The sequence below is a fragment of the Monoraphidium neglectum genome (genome assembly GCF_000611645.1).
Source record: "Monoraphidium neglectum strain SAG 48.87 unplaced genomic scaffold scaffold00159, whole genome shotgun sequence".
Classification (NCBI taxonomy): Eukaryota; Viridiplantae; Chlorophyta; class Chlorophyceae; order Sphaeropleales; family Selenastraceae; genus Monoraphidium; species Monoraphidium neglectum.
In genome coordinates this window covers 4,625-22,058 of record NW_014013469.1, presented here as the reverse complement: position 1 = coordinate 22,058, position 17,434 = coordinate 4,625, and the positions used below count along the sequence as shown (strand labels likewise).

At 63.3% G+C, this 17,434-nt stretch overlaps 4 protein-coding genes across 4 annotated transcripts in view; 3 read left to right on the top strand and 1 right to left on the bottom strand.

The window, feature by feature from the left end:
* Positions 1-3,070: 3,070 nt before the first annotated feature.
* Positions 3,071-4,417, top strand: MNEG_1564 (hypothetical protein; the record flags this gene model as incomplete). Its single annotated transcript, XM_014049954.1, has 1 exon — positions 3,071-4,417. The coding sequence occupies one exon, from the start codon at positions 3,071-3,073 to the stop codon at positions 4,415-4,417; it is 1,347 nt and encodes a 448-aa protein (XP_013905408.1).
* A 495-nt stretch (positions 4,418-4,912) lies between these two features.
* MNEG_1563 (hypothetical protein) lies at positions 4,913-8,479 on the bottom strand (the record flags this gene model as incomplete). The annotated part of the gene is made up of 10 exons (XM_014049953.1): positions 4,913-4,937; positions 5,254-5,738; positions 5,922-6,069; positions 6,408-6,514; positions 6,740-6,854; positions 7,033-7,202; positions 7,582-7,734; positions 7,923-7,985; positions 8,231-8,336; positions 8,466-8,479. 10 exons carry the CDS (start codon positions 8,477-8,479, stop codon positions 4,913-4,915), a joined length of 1,386 nt encoding a protein of 461 aa, XP_013905407.1.
* Positions 8,480-10,182: 1,703 nt separating this feature from the next.
* On the top strand, positions 10,183-15,745 carry MNEG_1562 (EH domain-containing protein 4; the record flags this gene model as incomplete). The annotated part of the gene is made up of 18 exons (XM_014049952.1): positions 10,183-10,253; positions 10,388-10,447; positions 10,655-10,723; positions 10,934-10,997; positions 11,232-11,372; positions 11,542-11,688; positions 11,899-12,020; positions 12,448-12,551; positions 12,821-12,925; positions 13,146-13,231; positions 13,511-13,597; positions 13,761-13,844; positions 14,129-14,239; positions 14,459-14,486; positions 14,666-14,808; positions 15,140-15,222; positions 15,382-15,460; positions 15,722-15,745. The coding sequence occupies 18 exons, from the start codon at positions 10,183-10,185 to the stop codon at positions 15,743-15,745; spliced, it is 1,608 nt and encodes a 535-aa protein (XP_013905406.1).
* A 684-nt stretch (positions 15,746-16,429) lies between these two features.
* The window catches only part of MNEG_1561 (hypothetical protein), a gene marked incomplete at both ends in the record, with an annotated part of 5,293 nt that continues 4,288 nt past the window's right edge, over positions 16,430-17,434 (top strand). Inside the window, 3 exons of the mRNA XM_014049951.1 lie at positions 16,430-16,492; positions 16,716-17,016; positions 17,239-17,380. Coding sequence (XP_013905405.1) covers positions 16,430-16,492; positions 16,716-17,016; positions 17,239-17,380 — 506 coding nt within the window. The remainder of the gene's footprint in view (positions 16,493-16,715; positions 17,017-17,238; positions 17,381-17,434) is intronic.

The window sequence follows — 17,434 nt, the reverse complement described above, 5'->3', positions numbered from 1 at the left end:
AGAGCGTGGCGTACGCAAACCTTACGATATTGGCGCTGTCCTCGGCCCCGCTGCAGGCTGCCGCCGTGTGGTCTGATATGATGCCGGCCAGGAGGTCGGGCAGGCGGGGGTGCAGGCCGAGGAGGGACGCCGCGAACGACTTGGCGGCGGACGAGGCGGGCGAGAAGCTGGGGGCGCCTGGGCAGCCGAGGGCGGCGAGCGCCAAGCCTTGGAATGTTAGGGGCAGGACCTTGAGCATACGTGTCAGGTCATCGAGGAGGTCGGCAATCGAGACGGCTTCATCCCTGCCCCTGCGGCCGCCGCGGCCGCCGCCGCCGCCGCCGCCGCGGGCCGCGGCGGCCGTTTTGGCCGTGCGCAAGAGCAGGGCCGCTGCAAAGTCCTCCAGTTTTGCGAGGCGGCAGGCGGCCTGCGGCCTGTAGATCACCAGTCGGTTGATGACGCAGAGAATGGACAACTCGGCGGCCCGCAGCAGGGACAACTTGTCGCTTGGGGTTGGAGTGCCGGCCGCGCGCCTCCGAAGGTACGGGGAGTTGAAGGCGCCGGCGGCTGCATTGATTAGGTCCACCGGGTCGCACACTTGCAATAGGGCAGCGCGGCTGACATCCTGCGCCATCAGCCGCGCAGCCGCCCTCCAAGCGGCCCCGACGTCGACATGGGTCTGCGCCTCGCTGAGCAGCACCTGCGCCAGTGATCTGTCGTCGGGGCAGCGGGGGGAGAAGGCGCTGCTGAGGGGCCCCCCTTTGAAATGCGCTGATGCGGGCCCCCTGCTGGAATACGCTTTTGGGGGAGTGAAATCCAGTATAAGCAGGATGCAGCCCTGTCAAGCAGGGCCAACCAGCGCCCGCGCTCTGAAGACGTTGCGGCCCACCTGAGGAGCGGCGCGTGCTTTGTAACCAGCTGGCGGCCCTGCTCCCCTTTGAGCAGCGCGTCGATCGCACAGCAGCACGCTTCTGCGACGGCGCTGTTGCTGCCGTGAGCGACGATCAAGCGAGCGAGCTCATTGAGCAAGTGGGGCGGGAATAGCAGTCGCTCCGGCGGCATGGGGTCGGCGAGTTGCGCGAAACACGTCAGCAGCTGGGCGAGGGCAGCGCCATGGCGCCCGGTTGCATCAGGTTCAAGCGCAGATATGCCGCGGATGAAGGCAGTTAGCGCCTTTTTGAACGAGGTGGTAGCCATGAAGCGTGTCCCTCGCTCGCGGTGAGGCGAGGATGATGTGGCCGGTCAAATGATCTCAAGGCACGCTTAAGTAATGTCAATATCATACCTGCCACAGGCCTCAAAATATTTTGTGAGTGCTATGAGTGGCTGGAGCGATCAAATTTGAACGCAGCTGCTTGATCACTTCTGCAACGCTGATCTTTGTGCCAGCGCCGCACCCGTACCGCACTACCGCTGTGGGCATGCAAGTGGCGCTCGGCAGCAAACAGCATCAGCAGATGATGCAAGAATGTAGCATGTGGTGCTGTCGTTTGTGCACCCGTGACATCAGACGTGGTGCTGTCATTCGTGCAGGTGCCAGGGCTTCCGGGTTAGTATATACACAGAGTGAGGGTGAGAGTGCCGAAATGGTCAGCGGCGGCAAGGCTTGACGTTTTGCATCACATACATTTGGCATTGATTTCTTTGATGCCACCGAAGGAAATGCAATCTGCTCTGCCATGCCTCCTGAAGTCCTGCAGCCATGCATGCGTCGTGTGCATGTGGCGCATGCACACGAGGGAGGGGGGTCTGCGCCTGTGAACTCTGCTTGAACTGACAATCCCTGGTGGCCAATCTGTCCACAACAGCACAGGGGCAATCTGCACAACCATGGGGATAATGCGATCTTGCAACTTGTTGCAAACTGGGGAGCAACATGCCGTCCTGTCACACCTCATGGGGCTTCGTTTCAGCAGCTGACCTCAAGGACGGCGGAAGGAAGTGCAAATCACTAGCCCGTAGCTGACCCTTGGTGAACACGTACACACACGCGCCCGCTCCCCTCCTGCTTGCTCTGCTGCGTCGCGTTCACCGTCCTGTTCGTTAATAGCGCATGGCACCCCCCCCTGGCGGCAGCCCTTCCAGCGGGTGCGGTGGCTGGGGGCCGGGGCGGACAGAGGCAGGGGTAGCTGTTTGTTGGCGGCAGACATGAGCCCGTGCGTGGCCCAGGACGGGGCGAAACGCAACTCAAGGGCGATTGTATCAACAGCCATGTTTGGCTCCCTCCAGGTGCGCCCATCCTGCAGCGACGACGCTCCGCGGCGATCTCTGCTGCTGTTGCTTTGTGCGTTCCTCGTTGCAACTTTACTAAGAACAATACAGGAAAGGTCCTTCCGCGCTGTGAGGGCAGCGCTGCGGGGACATGGCAGGCACTCGGCCACTCTGCCGCTGCGCAAGAGCACGACCCGCGATGGAGGCGGGTAATGTAAAGCGTGGGTGGCTTTGCAAACTTGTAGGGAGGCTATCTACGATCGTTTCAGTGCACAAAATTGCAATTATGGATGAAACCCGCCAAAAGAAGTCTCAGCTGGCTCGGGCTGCGAAGAACTCCGTCTGACGTTGCAAGAACCGACGAACCCAGGACTGTTAGAGAAGAGCTAATGAGCGTCGCTCAATCCATGACAAGGCAGTATGGCAAGCACCGTGTCCTGCCGTGCGCCCTCCGCGCTTGCGCGGTACGCCACTTGACGCCCGCAGATGCAGCCGCACTGCTAGGAGAGGTGCTTCGCCTTGGGCCCGACCTGGACGGCAGAGACCGCAGGAGCTTCACTGCCCTGCACGTTGCAGTGCAGCTGCCGAGTATGCGCGCCCTCGTGCCGCTACTACTAATGGTGAGCACGTCGGTGCCTGTTCTGCCAAGGGCAGAGCTGTTGGATGTTTGACAGCTGCCGCCATGGTCTTTCACGTCTGTGTTTCCCCAGGTTGGTTCGCATAGATCACCCAACAACACCGTCTCGGCGCACTTCACTTGCCTTTCAAAATACAGGCCGGCGCAACTGCGCATGCAGCTGACAGGTGGGGCCGCACGCCCCTGGACCTCGCGATCCGCCTGCGCGCATGGCCCTGCGTGCCGCCGCTGCTGCGGGCGAACATGAGCCAGCTGGACTGCCTGGACGCCGGCGCCCTGCTCTCCTCCATGATCGCCGGCGACAACGACCAGAAGGCGACCCTGGCACTCATATCCCTTCTGGCGGCGCACGGCCGCTACCGCCACCCCACCTCGCCGCCGCCGTCCGCGCCGCCGCCGCCTGTCGCCTCGGCGCGGCCCAGCCGCGGGCCGCCCCCGCCGCCGCAGGTGACGCTGCCGCTGCACGTGGCTGTCGTGCGGCGGCGCCACCGCGTCGTGACGGCCCTGGTGCGGTGGCTGGGGGCAGACCCAGAGGCGCCCTTCCCGGGGCCCCATGGGGAGGCGCCCCTGCAAGTCGCCGCGGAGATGGGGTCCTGCGCGACCACGGTCGCGCTGCTGCGCTGCGGCGCCGACCCTCGCCGCGAGGATGGGCGCCACTGGAGTGCGCTGCACGCCATCGCCGGCGCGCCGCGCGGCTGCACGGCCGAGCAGGAAGGCGAGCGGCCACGGCCGCCGGTGTTCGCGCCCCCCTCCACTTCGGCCTGGTGGCGCTGGGCCCGCAGAGCTCCCCAGTGGCTGATGCGCCGCCTGGTCGCGGCAAGCGACGCGCCGGGGTTCCCGGACAGGTGGCTGCCGGACTTCCGCGCGCTGCTCACGCCGCCAGCGCCGCCGCCGCCGCTGGGGTCGGCGAGGGAGCGGGACGAGGTGCGGTACGTCCTGCTCAAGGCGGCCGGGCTGCTGCCGCCGCCAGATGAGACAGAATCAGACGGCGCCGGTCTGCAGCCGCGCGGCGGAGTGCCGGGTGCCCCACAGCCCCGCGGCGGCGCCGGGCGTGCCCCGTGTACGGAGCGCGCACCGCTGTCCCCCGGCCGCCGGCCCGCCGGCGGCTTCAAGCTGTCGCGGCAGGCCAGGGCGCTGCTTCTGAGGCACAGGGAGGAGCCCGAGGGGCCCAGTTTTCAGGAGCTACTCGAATGGGCGGAGGGCCCGAAGCACCCGGCCAATTCAGAGGCTTCAGTGCTGCAGCTGCGCCGCCGCTCGGCGCAGCTGCGGCGCGAGGCCGCTGCGAGCCGGCTGGGCGTGTGGGGGGTGGAGCGGCGAGAGCGGGTGCTGGCCGCATTTCATGTGGTGGCCGCCGATGTGAAGAGGCGGGGCGAGGCGCTATCACGCGCGGCGCGCGACGAGCGGCCGTGGGAGGCGGACGGCTGGCCGGGCGGGGGCGAAGTCGATGACGGGCACCTGCCCGGCCAAGTGCGGCGGTGCCGACGGGCGGGGGCGGCGAGGCTGCGGGAGGGGTGGGATTACTTTGGGCGGCGGTGCAGCCAGACGCCCGACCTGACCATCGCCCCGCAGGTCCACCGGGAGTGCTGGTAGGGGGGGGGGAGAGGTAGCCTCGCCATATGGCGCGTGTCGGATGCATCCGACACGCGCTGGCAGGGTGGGCGTGCGCTGCGTGCGACGGACAAACCAAAAAAGTGCATTACAATGAAGCAGCTGGGATCTGCAACAACAAAATTGTTGTCAGTCACGAGAGGTTCTGAGAGGTTCGGGTTCGCCATAAAATGTGCTGTGAGTCATGGGTGATGCATGCAGGCGGGCATTGTAGAGTCTTATGTGCATGAAGGCACGGAGGTGCAGCGCACAATCTCAAGCACATGCTGCTGTGGCCAAGCTCCCAAAGCCTCAGCCTTGCTGCCGTCAGCTTTCAGCCTGACAGCCATGCCTATGCGAAGCCAGGACTGTCACGAATGAATGAATTGCAGCTGAGCCAGCCTCGTATCTGGCCGCCCCCTTGGTGCCCTCCTCCCGCGCCTGCGGCAAGGTGCGAACATCGAGCAGCAGCAGTGCGGGCGCAGATGTGTCAGTCCTCTAGCCGGCGGCCTTGTGCTGTTGCCTAGTGGTCAAGTTGAGCCGCGCCAGCTGGCGTGCCAGGATGCTGCTCAATGCCATGCCAGCTTTCGCCCCAAGAGCATGGAACTTGGAACCCATAAAGCAAGACCACAGGGAATTCGTGCTGTGGGTAGTGATCTGTGCTGCTCATACGCCACAAAGCTGAGACCAGCTGAGGCACAGCCATCCAACTTGCAGTCGCGAAAACAAGTAGGGTTACCCCAGCTAAAGGAACAAAGTGTCAAGTGTGAGCAGATCATGCACCAGAATGCTGCCCGCTGAGTCTCCTCCCGGGCAGCCGCCGCCACTCATCCGCCCACCTGCCCCACACCAGCCCGCCCAGCGCCACGGCCATCACCACGGCGGGGACCAGCCAATGGGTGCTTGCCAGCCGCTGCGCCGGCATCTGCGGGTCCCGCAGGCGCCCTTCGCTGCTATGGGCGCGCAGCGGCCGCGGCAGCGTCCCACCCTGCTGCTGCTGCTGCTGCTGCTGGCCCTCGGCCACCGCGCCCTCCTTAGCGCCGGCCGCCCCGGGCCCTGCTGCTGCTGCTGCTGCTGCTGCTGCTGCCTCTGAATCCGCTCTGCCCTCCTGGCCCGACGCCCCCTTCCCTTCCTCCAGCTGCTGCCCCTCAGCCCCCGGCCGCGGCTCCTCCGCGTCCAGCCCCTGCCGCCGCTGCACGGCCGGCGCGGCGCCCGCCGGCGCCGCGTCGGCGGCCGCGGCCTTGAGCAGCGGCGCGGTGGCGGGGTGGGTCGGCAGCAACTCCACCAGCTGCAGCAGGGCAGACACCCAGGACTTGACGGTCTCCTGCAAATGGTTGAAATCGGTGCCAGTCAGGAGTCGTTCAAGCCAGAGCAAAAGGGGCCGGGAAGCACCTCACGCTCAACATGGGCCCTGAAAGTCTGCGTCACAGGAACGGCAGCGGCCGCGATTTCGAGAAAGACCGCCCGGGCAGCCACTGCGTCAGCGGGGGCGCGGGCGGCGCCGCACCTCAAACAGGGGCCGCGTGACGGGGTTGAACATTCGGAAGCAGTCGTCGAAGCCCGCGGACTCGTCCCCGTAGATCTCCCAGGTGAAGGCCAGGGGCACCTTCAGGACGTCGTACATGTAGTCTGTGGCGGTGCCGTGGGCCAGGTAGCTGCAGGGAAGGTGCGTGGGGTCGGGCCGGGGGAGGGGGGGAGGTGACGCAGTGGTCGGCGTGGAGAGTGGGCAGTGCGCCGGGTGGGCGGAAGGCAAGGACAACAGGAAAAGGGGAGTGGAGAAAGGCGGTCGATTGGAAGGGTTGCAGGACGTTAGAATTGGAGGGGCAAGCAGAGTGACGGGACGCGCCATTCATGCCCCGAAAGGAGCCAGAGGCGGGCGCCAGACCGCATGGGTGGGGGTGCCGCCTGCCCTAAAGGCGCTCGAGGCCCTCGCCGCGGCGCAGCCTGTCGCTGCCTGCATACGAGTGCCACCCTCCTGCGCGTTTTCGCTCACCCAACCGACTTGCCGCCCGAGCCGATCACGCATTTGCCCTGGCAGCTGAGTTCATTGATGCGGCGCATGATGCGCAGTGACGCCTGCTCCGCCTCGCCTTCGGGGACCTGCCAAGTCAGGTGGGTGGTGCAGCAGTTCGAAAAGCTTGAGGGTTGCTGGGGCTGGTCAGGTCGGGACAGACATCAGTCATCAGCTGCAAGACCCTGCGACCAGCCCAGGCCAGAGGGTGCAAGCATGCGCAGCACGATGGCGCTTGCAGGGTCGCCGCCTCGGCGCCAACACAGCCTACTGCGTGCGCCGCCTGGTGTCATCCAGCCGCCCGCGCCGCTCACGTATGGCTTGTGGTCGTAGGGCGTGAACAGCGCGTACATCCCAGAGTGCACGTTCAGCCAGACGTGAGGCTTCAGGGCCTTGGCCTGCCGCATGATGATCTGGACCTCCGGCTCGCTGCGACACGGCGCGGCGACGGAAGTCGGGCGGCGGCGGCGGCGTGTCGAACGTGTTTGCACAGAAGCCACTGCGCCTGCCAGACGTGCCGGGCGCACCGCGATGCACGCCACAACATACCAACCTCCCTGCCGGCACAGCAAGAGAGTCCCTTTTCCGCGCGTCCCCCCCTCCGCACCTGTGCGGCGCTGTCCCGGGGTACTCCTCGTTCGGATCGTAGTCCTTCTCCTTGACGCCCCAGTCCACGCCCCAGTTGCGGTTGGTGTCCACGCCACGGCCGTTCTTGCGCTCGCACAGCTTGCCGGACTCGACGAGCTCGCGGCCGCGCGCGTTCTCCATTGGCAAGATCTGTCGACGCAAGCAAGCAAGCACACGTGTGTGTGTGTGTGTGTGTGTGTGTGTGTGTGTGTGTGTGTGTGTGTGCGCGCGTGTGCGTGTGTGCGTGTGTTTGTACGTGTGTGTGTGTCTGTTTGTGTGTGTGTGGGGGGGGTGGGTGGGTGTGCATGTGTGCGTGCGTCCATCAGTGTGTGCGTGCAAGGATATGTGAGCACGTGCATGCGTTTCGTGTATAACGTGAGCCTTGGCGGAAGAGCAGGCAGCATGCACGCCAGACGAAGTCTCAAAGCAGCTGATCCTGGGCGTGGTGCAGCAGCGCGCCGACCACCCGTCCGCCACTCGATCGGCCCTGCAAATCTCCGCACAAAACAAACCCTGCAGTCCTGCTCACCTTGAAAACGCACAGGTCAAGGATGCGCCTCAGCCGCGCCGCGCGCCGCGCCCCGCCGGCCGCGGCCTCGAACGCGGTGTCGTTGGTGAGGGTGCGCAGGAAGCGCAGGCCCACCTCTGACGATATGAACTCGCGCCCGTGCTCCCCAAAGTCCTGAGAAAGGGAGGCAGGTGCATGCGGCGGGCATAAGGGTCTCCGGCCGTCCCTCCGCCGCAGTGCCTCACAGCGCACGCGGGCCGGCGGGCGCGCCCGGTTGAGAGGTGGGGGGCGCCACGCGCGGCCAGGGGTCGCACTGCTGGCGCTTGGTGGTGTGGAGGGCGCGCGGCGCTTGGCGGTCTCACCAGCAGCAGCCTGACTTTGTTAGAATGAGATGTGCTGAGCCCGCTGGGCTCCAGGTTGACCACCTGCAGGCCAGGGATGAGGGGCACGCTGCTTGATCTGGGCCTAAATCAAGTCTGCAGCGACCCCGGCTAGCTGCTGGCGGGGCGTTGAGGCGCTGCATATGTACAAAAGCCAGCCGGCCTTCGCCTTGCGCGCCCTGCTGCGAGCCCAGACCATCACGAGCACGAGACGGGCTGCAGTCGCTGCTCTCTCGACGTGCGCCCGTGCGTGTGTCGACATCACCCTCCTCCCCTGCGCCCATGCCCACCAGCATGTCTACTGTGTAGTTCCCGTCCCGCGCGGCCTCTGTCTGGACGCTCATTATGTCCGGGCGCTTTGCAGCCATGCCTACCACCTCCTGCAGCAGCTCCGTCCTGGGGTCGGGTGTAGAGCCGTGGTCGGCAGCATGCCGGGCGGTAGCAAGCTTCCGCACGCGCAAACGCGGTTCGGCGGCGTGCACGAGTCCCGCCAGTTGCTCTCTGTTCACCATCCGCCACGCGCACCTGCGCTTGTACATTGTGTAATCTGGCATCTGTATGTGTGCCGCCTGCGGTTTCGCCGCCACTTGTTCCGCATTGGTCACAGCCTGCCCGATTGCCAGAGTCGGCGCCGCAAGGAGCAGCAGCAGCACCCTGCATGCTGCAAGCTGGGGCTGCATATGGCGCAACGTTCGAGCTTGTGGCATGGCGCCGGCGGTCGCACCCGCCCTCCTACGTCTGAATATGGTTCCTAGCTTGGGGTCCTGCGCGCGTGTTCAGTTTGGTCTTGGAGAGCTCCGGCAATGATCGAGGTGGCTGTCGGGACAAACGAGGAGGTTTACTTTGGTGAAGACTTTAGTGCGTTGCCCGCCCTGCATTCACAGATCTTTGTTGCGGCACCTGCTCGGTAGCAGCACCCGGGTGAGACGGATGCCAGGAGCCGTCCTCGCTGAGCACAAATAAAGCCACGCGCTAAATCAAGCAGCAAATCGTCACGATTAAGCTCTAAGCTTCGGCTGTGAGGGTTGCATGACGGCTCGGCAGCGAGGGCGGGCAAGAGCGCAGCAGGCACGCTTGTCGGGTGCTTCATGTGCTGCCGAGTGTTCCACATGCGGAATAACCGAGAACGGGCCATGATAGCGAGATGCGAATATCGGACACCCAAACGCAGTACGCGCATGCGCACTGCAAAGGGTGTACAGTACTTCGTTCGCAGCAGCTGTTGACCGGTTGCACCACAGCATGTGCGTGAGCGCCAGCAGCGGTGCATGCAGCCGTGCATGGGCCCCGCACATGGCATACATCTGCTGGTTCCTGGTTTCACTCCAGGATCTGATTCAGCGGCAAACAATATAAACACCGATGGCTGATGCCAAGTAATGCTCCACAAAGATGGCAGCAGGCCATGCAATTCGTGATCGTCAGCAATTGTGCGTTAGCGGGCGGCTGAGCCTCTGGTGATTCACATGTCATGCTGCAACCAGGTCTAGAAGTATAAACTGGGTATTGGCGCAGGCGTCAGCTGCGGGCACATCTCTCCTTACCGCTCTGGGATTGCTACTCTGCACACGGCCATAAAAATGAGTCAGTACCCCCCTTGATCATGCATAAGCAATAGGGCCTCGCCAGTGAAGTGGTCCTACTAAACAGCCAAGGCCTGCATCTGGCCTCAACATTGTGCGAGAGCTCGCTATGGCAAACATGATTGATGCGGTGTTGATTTTTCACCACATTGCACCATCGCAACTAGCAAGCTGACCTGCACGGCGTGCGTGGTGCTGTATCATAAAGGCGTGGATTCTGAGTCAATCATGAGCAGTGATTGGTGGGGGACACCGCGCCCGACCACATGGTGGCCGGTTGCCACCGCACCATCGCCGTCACCCCAATTGTGCCTTCCCAGATCGCCCAACAGCCTCCACAGCCCCGTCGCGGGGCTGTCGTTGAAAACCTTCTCGCATCCGTGCTCTATCTGACGCACCCTACTCGCGATCAGAGCCTTTCTTCGGGTTTGAACTCAACTTCAGTCTGAGGCTCGAGGCATCGCGAGCTAACGGTGATCCATGCAGTGAAAGAAATTCCATGACAGTCTCCAACGGATCGCGCGTGGCACGCCCTCTCGAGCCACAGTACCGCGGGGATGGTGGCAGTGCTGCGTTGTCGCTCATGCTGAGGCCACCGCGCCATGGCCCCTCATGCCGTTGCTTGCAGGCAGTGAGGCCCCGGCAGGTGCGCCACTGCTATGGACACCCACCTGCAGGCGACGGACCAGGCGGCGTCTGGCGTATTGGCCAATGCGGTCACTTACGACAGGTTAGTTCTATATCTGCCTGCCCCCGCCAACGCACGCACATGGTGTCTGGGTTGGTCCTTGACTGGCGGCAGCTGCACCAGGGGTTGTTGCTGACTCGGGGGTGCTCACGCACCTCACAATGACGCGTGCGCAGGTGGTTCAAGGCGGCCGACACCGATTCGGACGGTCGCGTCACCGGCGCCGATGCTGTCGAGTGAGCAGCTGGGCGGCCTGGCACGTAACCGCCAGTATTTGCCATCGATGATGCGACGCCCCACACAGCGGGAGATCCTGCACCGCCTCACACACGCAAAAACCCAGGTGCAGCAGTGCTGCTGAGGGCGGGAATATTGATCCCTGCGCCGCCGACCGCCGAGATGGGCAGTCGCGCTCAACCCCTCCCCCACACCGGATGTTACAGGTTTTTCCAGCGGTCTGGCCTCAGTAAGGACGTCCTGGCGCGCGTCTGGGACATGGCCAACACCTCAAGGTGTGATGCACGTGTCTAGGAGCTTGAGGGTGCGGGAGGGTCAGCCTGAGGATAACTTTCAGCTTTTGGGCTGCTAAGGTGACTGAACTGTGCGCCAAGCCCTGCGCATTTGTTGGCGCGTCTTGGTGGCCCCACTAGGCCCCAGCCAAAGAGCTGCACCTTTCATTACCCTTAGCCTTAGCAACTCGGTCCCACCAATGAGACCCCCAGGGCGGGCTACCTGGACCGCGCGGCGTTCCACAAAGCAATGGACCTCATCAGCATCGCCCAGCAGGTGCGCGGTGGGACAAAACCATACATGCCCCAATCCCGCAGCCGCCGCACATGGCCCCACGTGCAGCCGGAAAGCACAGCATGCCGGCGTTGCGCACCCCCGTGTAAACGCGTGTGGCCGCAGGGCGCATTCAGCCCCCGCCGTTCCCCAAAGCATGCAAGTGTCGCAGTAACCCTCCTTCGCAAGCCAGCTTGATGAAACTGTCCTCTCGTGAACCACCCCTCACGAGCGCAGGGCTGCAGCGTGAACAAGCAGGCATACCTGGCGGCCCTTGTCCGCGGCATTGCACCGCCCCACCTGGCCGGCCTGATGGGCAGCGATGAGGCGGGCGGCGCCGACGGCAGCGAATCGAGTGGCCCGCCGTCGCCGGTCAAGGTGAGCGGGGTGTGTGGCTGCAAGCGCCAAATGTCTGGAGGGGGTTTTGTGAGTGTGTGGCTAGTGGCTGGTGGTGGCTTTGCGACGAACAAGGGGGCCATCGTCTCGCAACAACATGTCAACTTCGCTGGGTGCATAGTTTTGTTAAGGCATCTGTTGTATTCCGCAGGATCCTGGCTGCCAGCACGACAAGCAGGGCGACGACGCAAAAGGCAGCCGCACCCGCGGCCGGCGGGGGGCGGCGGCGCGGCAGCGGGTGCCGGCCAGCATCGTGACGTCGGTTGTTGACGGCCTCAAGGCCATATACTTCACAAAGGTGACATTGATGCTACATCCTAGGGGGCTTTTATGACTTGGAGATGGTCAGCAGGGCGTGTGCGTCACCGTGAGGCCCTTTGGGCGTGATGGAGTCTTGGCAATTGCCAGGCTGCTCAAAGCTCCATGTTGCCAGCCGCGTGCGGTTTCAAGGGCAACTCCAAGCACGTATCACATACTGATGCTTTTATGGCCGTAAAATGGCTGACAGGTTCGTCCGCTGGAGGAGGCCTTCAAGTTCAGCAGCTTCTTCAGCAGCCTGCTGCAGCCTAGCGACTTTGACGCCAAGCCGTCAGTGCTGCTGATGGGTCAGTACAGCACCGGCAAGACCACGTTCATCAAGGTGAAGCCAGTGCCACCTTTGCATTCTTTACCGGGAGACAATTTTGCCTTGTGCTTGCCTGGGCAGTGGTGAGGCCGCATCTTCTAATGCATGGTCGGCACCCTGACCTGCCATCTGCGCTCTTTTCGCGTCTGCTGTCTATCACAGTCCATGCTGGGGCGGGACTACCCTGGCGCGCACATCGGGCCGGAGCCCACCACGGACAGGCAAGAGAGGGCTCAGCAGCCCGATGCAGCGAGCCTGGCTCAAAATACTATTCCCTGCCATGCTGGCTTTTGCATCCCTGCACCTTTCTCCCCTCAGACCCGCCCACCAACCCACACATCGTTCAATCCCGCCGTGATCCACTGTGCACATGGACAACGGCAGTGACCCTCAGCTTGATGTTTTCACACACTTGCCGACCGTGTCTTGTAGGTTTGTGGTCGTGCACCACGGGCTGGAGGAGCGGCGGACGCCCGGCAACACGCTGGCGGTGCAGCCGGACAAGCCCTACCAGGGCCTCTCCGGGTTTGGCACCGGTGGGTATGTGGCCCGCTAGGCCGTAGCGGCACGCCCGCAGCATGTGTGCCGAGGCTTCCATCCCCACCCTTGTGCCATGGTGGCTTGGCCTTTGTGACGAAACCTACCCCTTAAGATAGGTTTTGTCACGAAGGCCAAGCCACCATGGCAGTCCCTTGGTTGTGTCAAGCTGCTCTGGCCAAATTGCATGGACAGCGCGTGCAACACAGGTGAGCTCGCTGCCCACTGATGTGCCCCTCCCCCTCCCCGGGTCCTCGACATCTCCCAGGCTTCCTGACGCGCTTTGAGGGCTCGCAGTGCCCCGCACGGCTGCTTGAGGACGTCACCATCATCGACACGCCGGGGGTGCTCTCCGGGGAGAAGCAAAGGATAGGTGATGGCAATCCATCCGTTTGGTGGCCCTGCTGCTGTCGGGCGCCTTGAGGCACCCCAAATGAGCATGCATCCTGAGGTGGCATTCAAAGAGGCTTATGCCTGCTCATGCCATGCAAATGTGCTACCGTATGATGACGGTGGCAACTAAACCACACTGCAATCCTGAAGTCACATCCTGCTGCCATGATCCTCCCTCACCCCGCCCTCCCGTTGCCCAGACCGCCACTATTCCTTCATCAATGTGTGCGAGTGGTTTGCGGCCCGCTGCGACATGATCCTGCTGCTGTTTGACCCCTTCAAATTGGTGGGTGCGAGGGCGGGCGGTTTGGGACGTTTTTGATGACCGCCCGACTGTCCCAATGCTCTCATATACTCCCTGACGCAGTGTGGACGCCTGCCCATTAGCGGCTGGGGGGCTGACAAGCGGCAGAGCTGCACTCACACAAGGCTGTCCGCATTCAACCTGCCTTGTATGCCTGCTAGCGACCTATTCTGGATGCTGCTTGAGCACAGATTGCCGCTTGCTTGGCTTGATGTGTCGAATCTGCCTTGCGCCCCAACTCCCCTGTTGTGACGTCATCAGGACATCAGCGACGAGATGCGGCAGGTCATCGCCGCCCTGAGGGGCCACGACGATAAGATTCGCGTTGTGCTTAACAAGGCAGACCAGGTGGGGCCGGGAAAGATCCTACAGCGCCCCTTTGGCCCAGCGAGGATCTCAGGAATGATCCAGGCTCCGTGTCTGAGGGTTGATCCGGCGCTGGTTGGGCTGCGGCGGCCGGCCTGGCCGGTGCTTTATGTGTGCCTGTGCTGCGTGGCTTCTCTGCTCGCAGGTGGACCAGCAGCAGCTGATGCGCGTGTACGGCGCGCTGATGTGGAGCCTGGGGAAGGTGTTCAGGACGCCGGAGGTCTGCAGGGTGAGCAGGCATACACCATGCAGGATACGGCCATCGACATTGCCGACTATGTTGAGGGATGAACCGCGCGCCGCCTGGTCCCTGGTCTGTGCTGCAGCCTGGTTCTCAGTCCTACAGCTGCGTTGAGGCCCCCACTTCCCTCGTTATAAACCAATCAACACAGCTTCCTAGCCTGCTGGCCTGCTCCGGCCGGCCAGCAACCAGCTGAACAACCAAGCCAGCCAGCCAAAGCCCGATTGGCGCTCGACGGAAAGCTCCACTAACCCTCCTGACGGCCCCGCCAGGTCTACATCGGCAGCTTCAACGCCGACAAGCCTGTCGACGCGTCCAGGAACCCCGAGTGCGTCGGGCTGTTCGAGAAGGAGCACGCAGACCTGCTGGAGGACCTGCACGAGGTTCGAGGGTGGTTGGGTATGATCTGAGTGGTTTTTCCCCATAATCTGCTTTGCAGGGGTGTGTGTGTGTAGCAGGTGGATTGCTGGAAGGGCCGCACTTGCCAAGCAGCAGTGGTGATACCAGGGGCAATTGTGGCAATCCAGATGAGCGTGCTAGTTGCTTGTGATAGGCTGTTCTTGCGCGCGACCCAGTCCATTCCGCTTGTGTTACCCTCACAGATCCCGGCGCGCTCCTGCGACAGGAAGGGTGCGTGGCTGTTTAGGGGAAGCCTTACAAAGACTGTCCCACACCAGCGTGCATTTTCTTCGCCCACCCGCCCGTATCATTGTGCCATCTCACCTACCACTGTTTCAAATATGCCTGACAAAGCCACAAATACGTCTGGATTCACGTTCACAAGCATCCCCTTCCCCGTATCCCTGCAGTCAACGAGTTTGTCAAGCGCGTGCGTGCCCTCAGGATCCACATGATGCTCATCGGCCACATCCGCAAGCACATGCCTGCCGTGTTTGGCAAGGATGGGGCCAAGCGCAAGGTCCTGGAGCAGCTGCCGGAGATATTCTACGAGGTCAGGAGATAGTGCATGGCATGCGCATGTATTGTGCGTGCAAGTCAGCCCATATGTAGTGTGTGTGTGTGTGTGTGCGTGTGCGCGCGCGCGTGCCTGTGTGTGCGCGCACGTGCACACCTGTTCTGTTCGGCGAGCCGGCGTACATACCATACTTTATGCAAATCACACACACCTTTGTGCAAGGAGGCACGCGCAACTGTTCCATGGAGCGATTGCGACGCGTCAATTGCACGTAAAGAATCGCTCCAGGCGCGTCAACGCCTCTCCCTGCACTGCCCGGGCCTGTGCGCCTCCCCTGGCTGCGCGGCCGCCTACCCTTGGTTAACAGGTGCAGCGCGAGCACCACCTGCCGGCGGGGGACTTCCCGGACCTGGGCCGCTTCAGGAGCATACTCGCCACCTTTGACTTCACGTGAGAAGGCAATCCATCCTGTAGAGGCACTGCAGGGCAGCTGGGCCGCACGGGCGCGCTGGCTGTGCAGTGCAGCGAGTCCTACTAAGCTGAGCGCCCCAATCTGAGAGGGCACTTGCATGTGCTCTGCCGCTCACCTTTGGTTGTCGATTGATGCAGGCTGTTTCCCAAGATGACGCCCGACAAGCTGGCCACCATTGACGCCGTCCTTGCGGAGTACATCCCCAACCTCGTCAAGGTGTGTGGGGCACGCTGAGTGGCTTTGCGCGCGTGTGTCTGACGTGCGTGCAGACGTGCGTGTGTCTGACGTGCGTGTGTCTGACGTGCGTGTGTCTGACGTGCGTGTGTCTGATGTGCGTGTAGACGTGCGTGTGTGTGTGTGTGTGTGTCTGCGCGAACGCGCGCGCATGTGTGTGTCCGTTGTGGGCATGTGTGCGGGCAGGCATGCTCAGCTTGTTTGAACACCCCTCACGACATGCATTCTTGCTTGCATCCGCAGGCTTTTGACAACCCGTACAACTGAGAAGGAGGCATGCACGCATTCTTGACTGCTGCATCTGTGAAAGTGTGCGTCGCGGGCTAGCTCGACGCCGGCAGGTTGATTTGGCATGGGTTTTACAGGTGGCAGAGAATAGCGTGATTAGTTGGGGTGCCCAATGCAACCGCATAGGCAGGCTAGAGCGCACAAGTTTAGCACGCACAGGAGAGGCAGAGACTGCATTGTCCATTGCTCTATGCCAGCACATTTGCGACTGATGAGTGGCGGATAAGCACTGGTGGCTCCTGGCATTTGTGGGACTGGGGCCAGACTTCCAGAGCGCACTGCCACCTGCTGTCCCTTTTCAAACGTGCATAGCTGCGACCTTTGCTGTAACAGAAGTTGGACGCATGTGTATTCAACAAATGCCTTTTGGCAGCGGACAGTACATGGTCCGACGCATGCAGGCACAAGGCAGTGTCAAAGAGCAGTCTGACGATCACGCTGACTACACCGGCACCGTCAATGGCGTGCACGCGAATGAAGCTGGCCCGCGGCTTGCACGGCACATTCAAATACCTTTTTTCAAGCATAGCAGCTATGCCACGTCAAAAGCGTGTGATTGAGTCGTCTGATTCTGAAGAGTTCGAGCCGCGGGAGGGGTCTGATGAGCAGAAATCGCACGTACACAAAAGACTGAAGCGCAAGGATGTTGCTGTTACAGCTCCCATGGTCTCGCCTGCCTCTACGGCGGCACCGGCGGGAGCGCGTGCGCAGCGCGTCAAGGTCCCGGTGGGTGCCAAGTGACGTACTGCTGTGCGCCGCTGCGTCCATGCTATCTTTTGCCATGGCAGCTGTGAGTTGGCCGCTGCTGGAATCAAGAGACGATGTGGCAGTGCTGCCGTAGCCCACAGTACCGTACAAGTCAACGTGCCGATGAGCAATATCCCCGCGCGCACCCGATTCGCTGCGGCGCACACGTTGCCACCGCCGCCTCCGCCGCCGCGCCGCGCAGCCGCCGGACATGTCGCGCCTCCTGGCAGACCACGAGGCGCGCCGCCGTGCGATCGTGACGGGCGCGGCGGCGCCCACACGCAGCGCAGAGGCCAGCGAGTGGAGCGGCAGCGACTCAGGCGCTGATGGGCTGCAGCACGGCCAAGAGGCGGAACCCCGGGATGGTTTGGAGTTGGACGGCGATCTGCAGGATGATCTGGGAGGCGCACCCGCCGCGCGGCGGCGCGCCGGAAGGCGAAGGGGCGCGGTGCTGGAGGACGATGATGACGAGGCGGACACAGGGGTTCGCGGCCCACAGGCTGGTGAGCTGGCAGCGTATGACGACGACCATTTAGGGGGTTGCCATCGCGGGTGCGCACACGCGCGGCGAGGCTCAAGGTTCACTCGGCGTGCCAGGTTGCGGGGCCCGGCTGTGACGTGTCCATCGGGCCGCAGCGGAGGGAGGGAGGGCGGCCTGATATGGCCAACAAGCCCTCTGCGCACGCGTTGGTGAAGCGCCAACCTCTGCCGTCCACCTCAAACAGGCCCAGGCAGCGACCATCAAAAGGGGCGGCAAGAGGCGCAGGGTGCGGCGGCGGCGGCGGCGGTGGCGGCGGCAGCGGCGGCGGCGGACGCGATCGTGGACCTAGCCGCCGAGGAGGCGGCCGCGGCCGAGCGCCTGAGACGGTGCAAGCAAGATTGGCGGGAGGCGGGGCGCCGCATGGCGCGGCTGCCCACCGC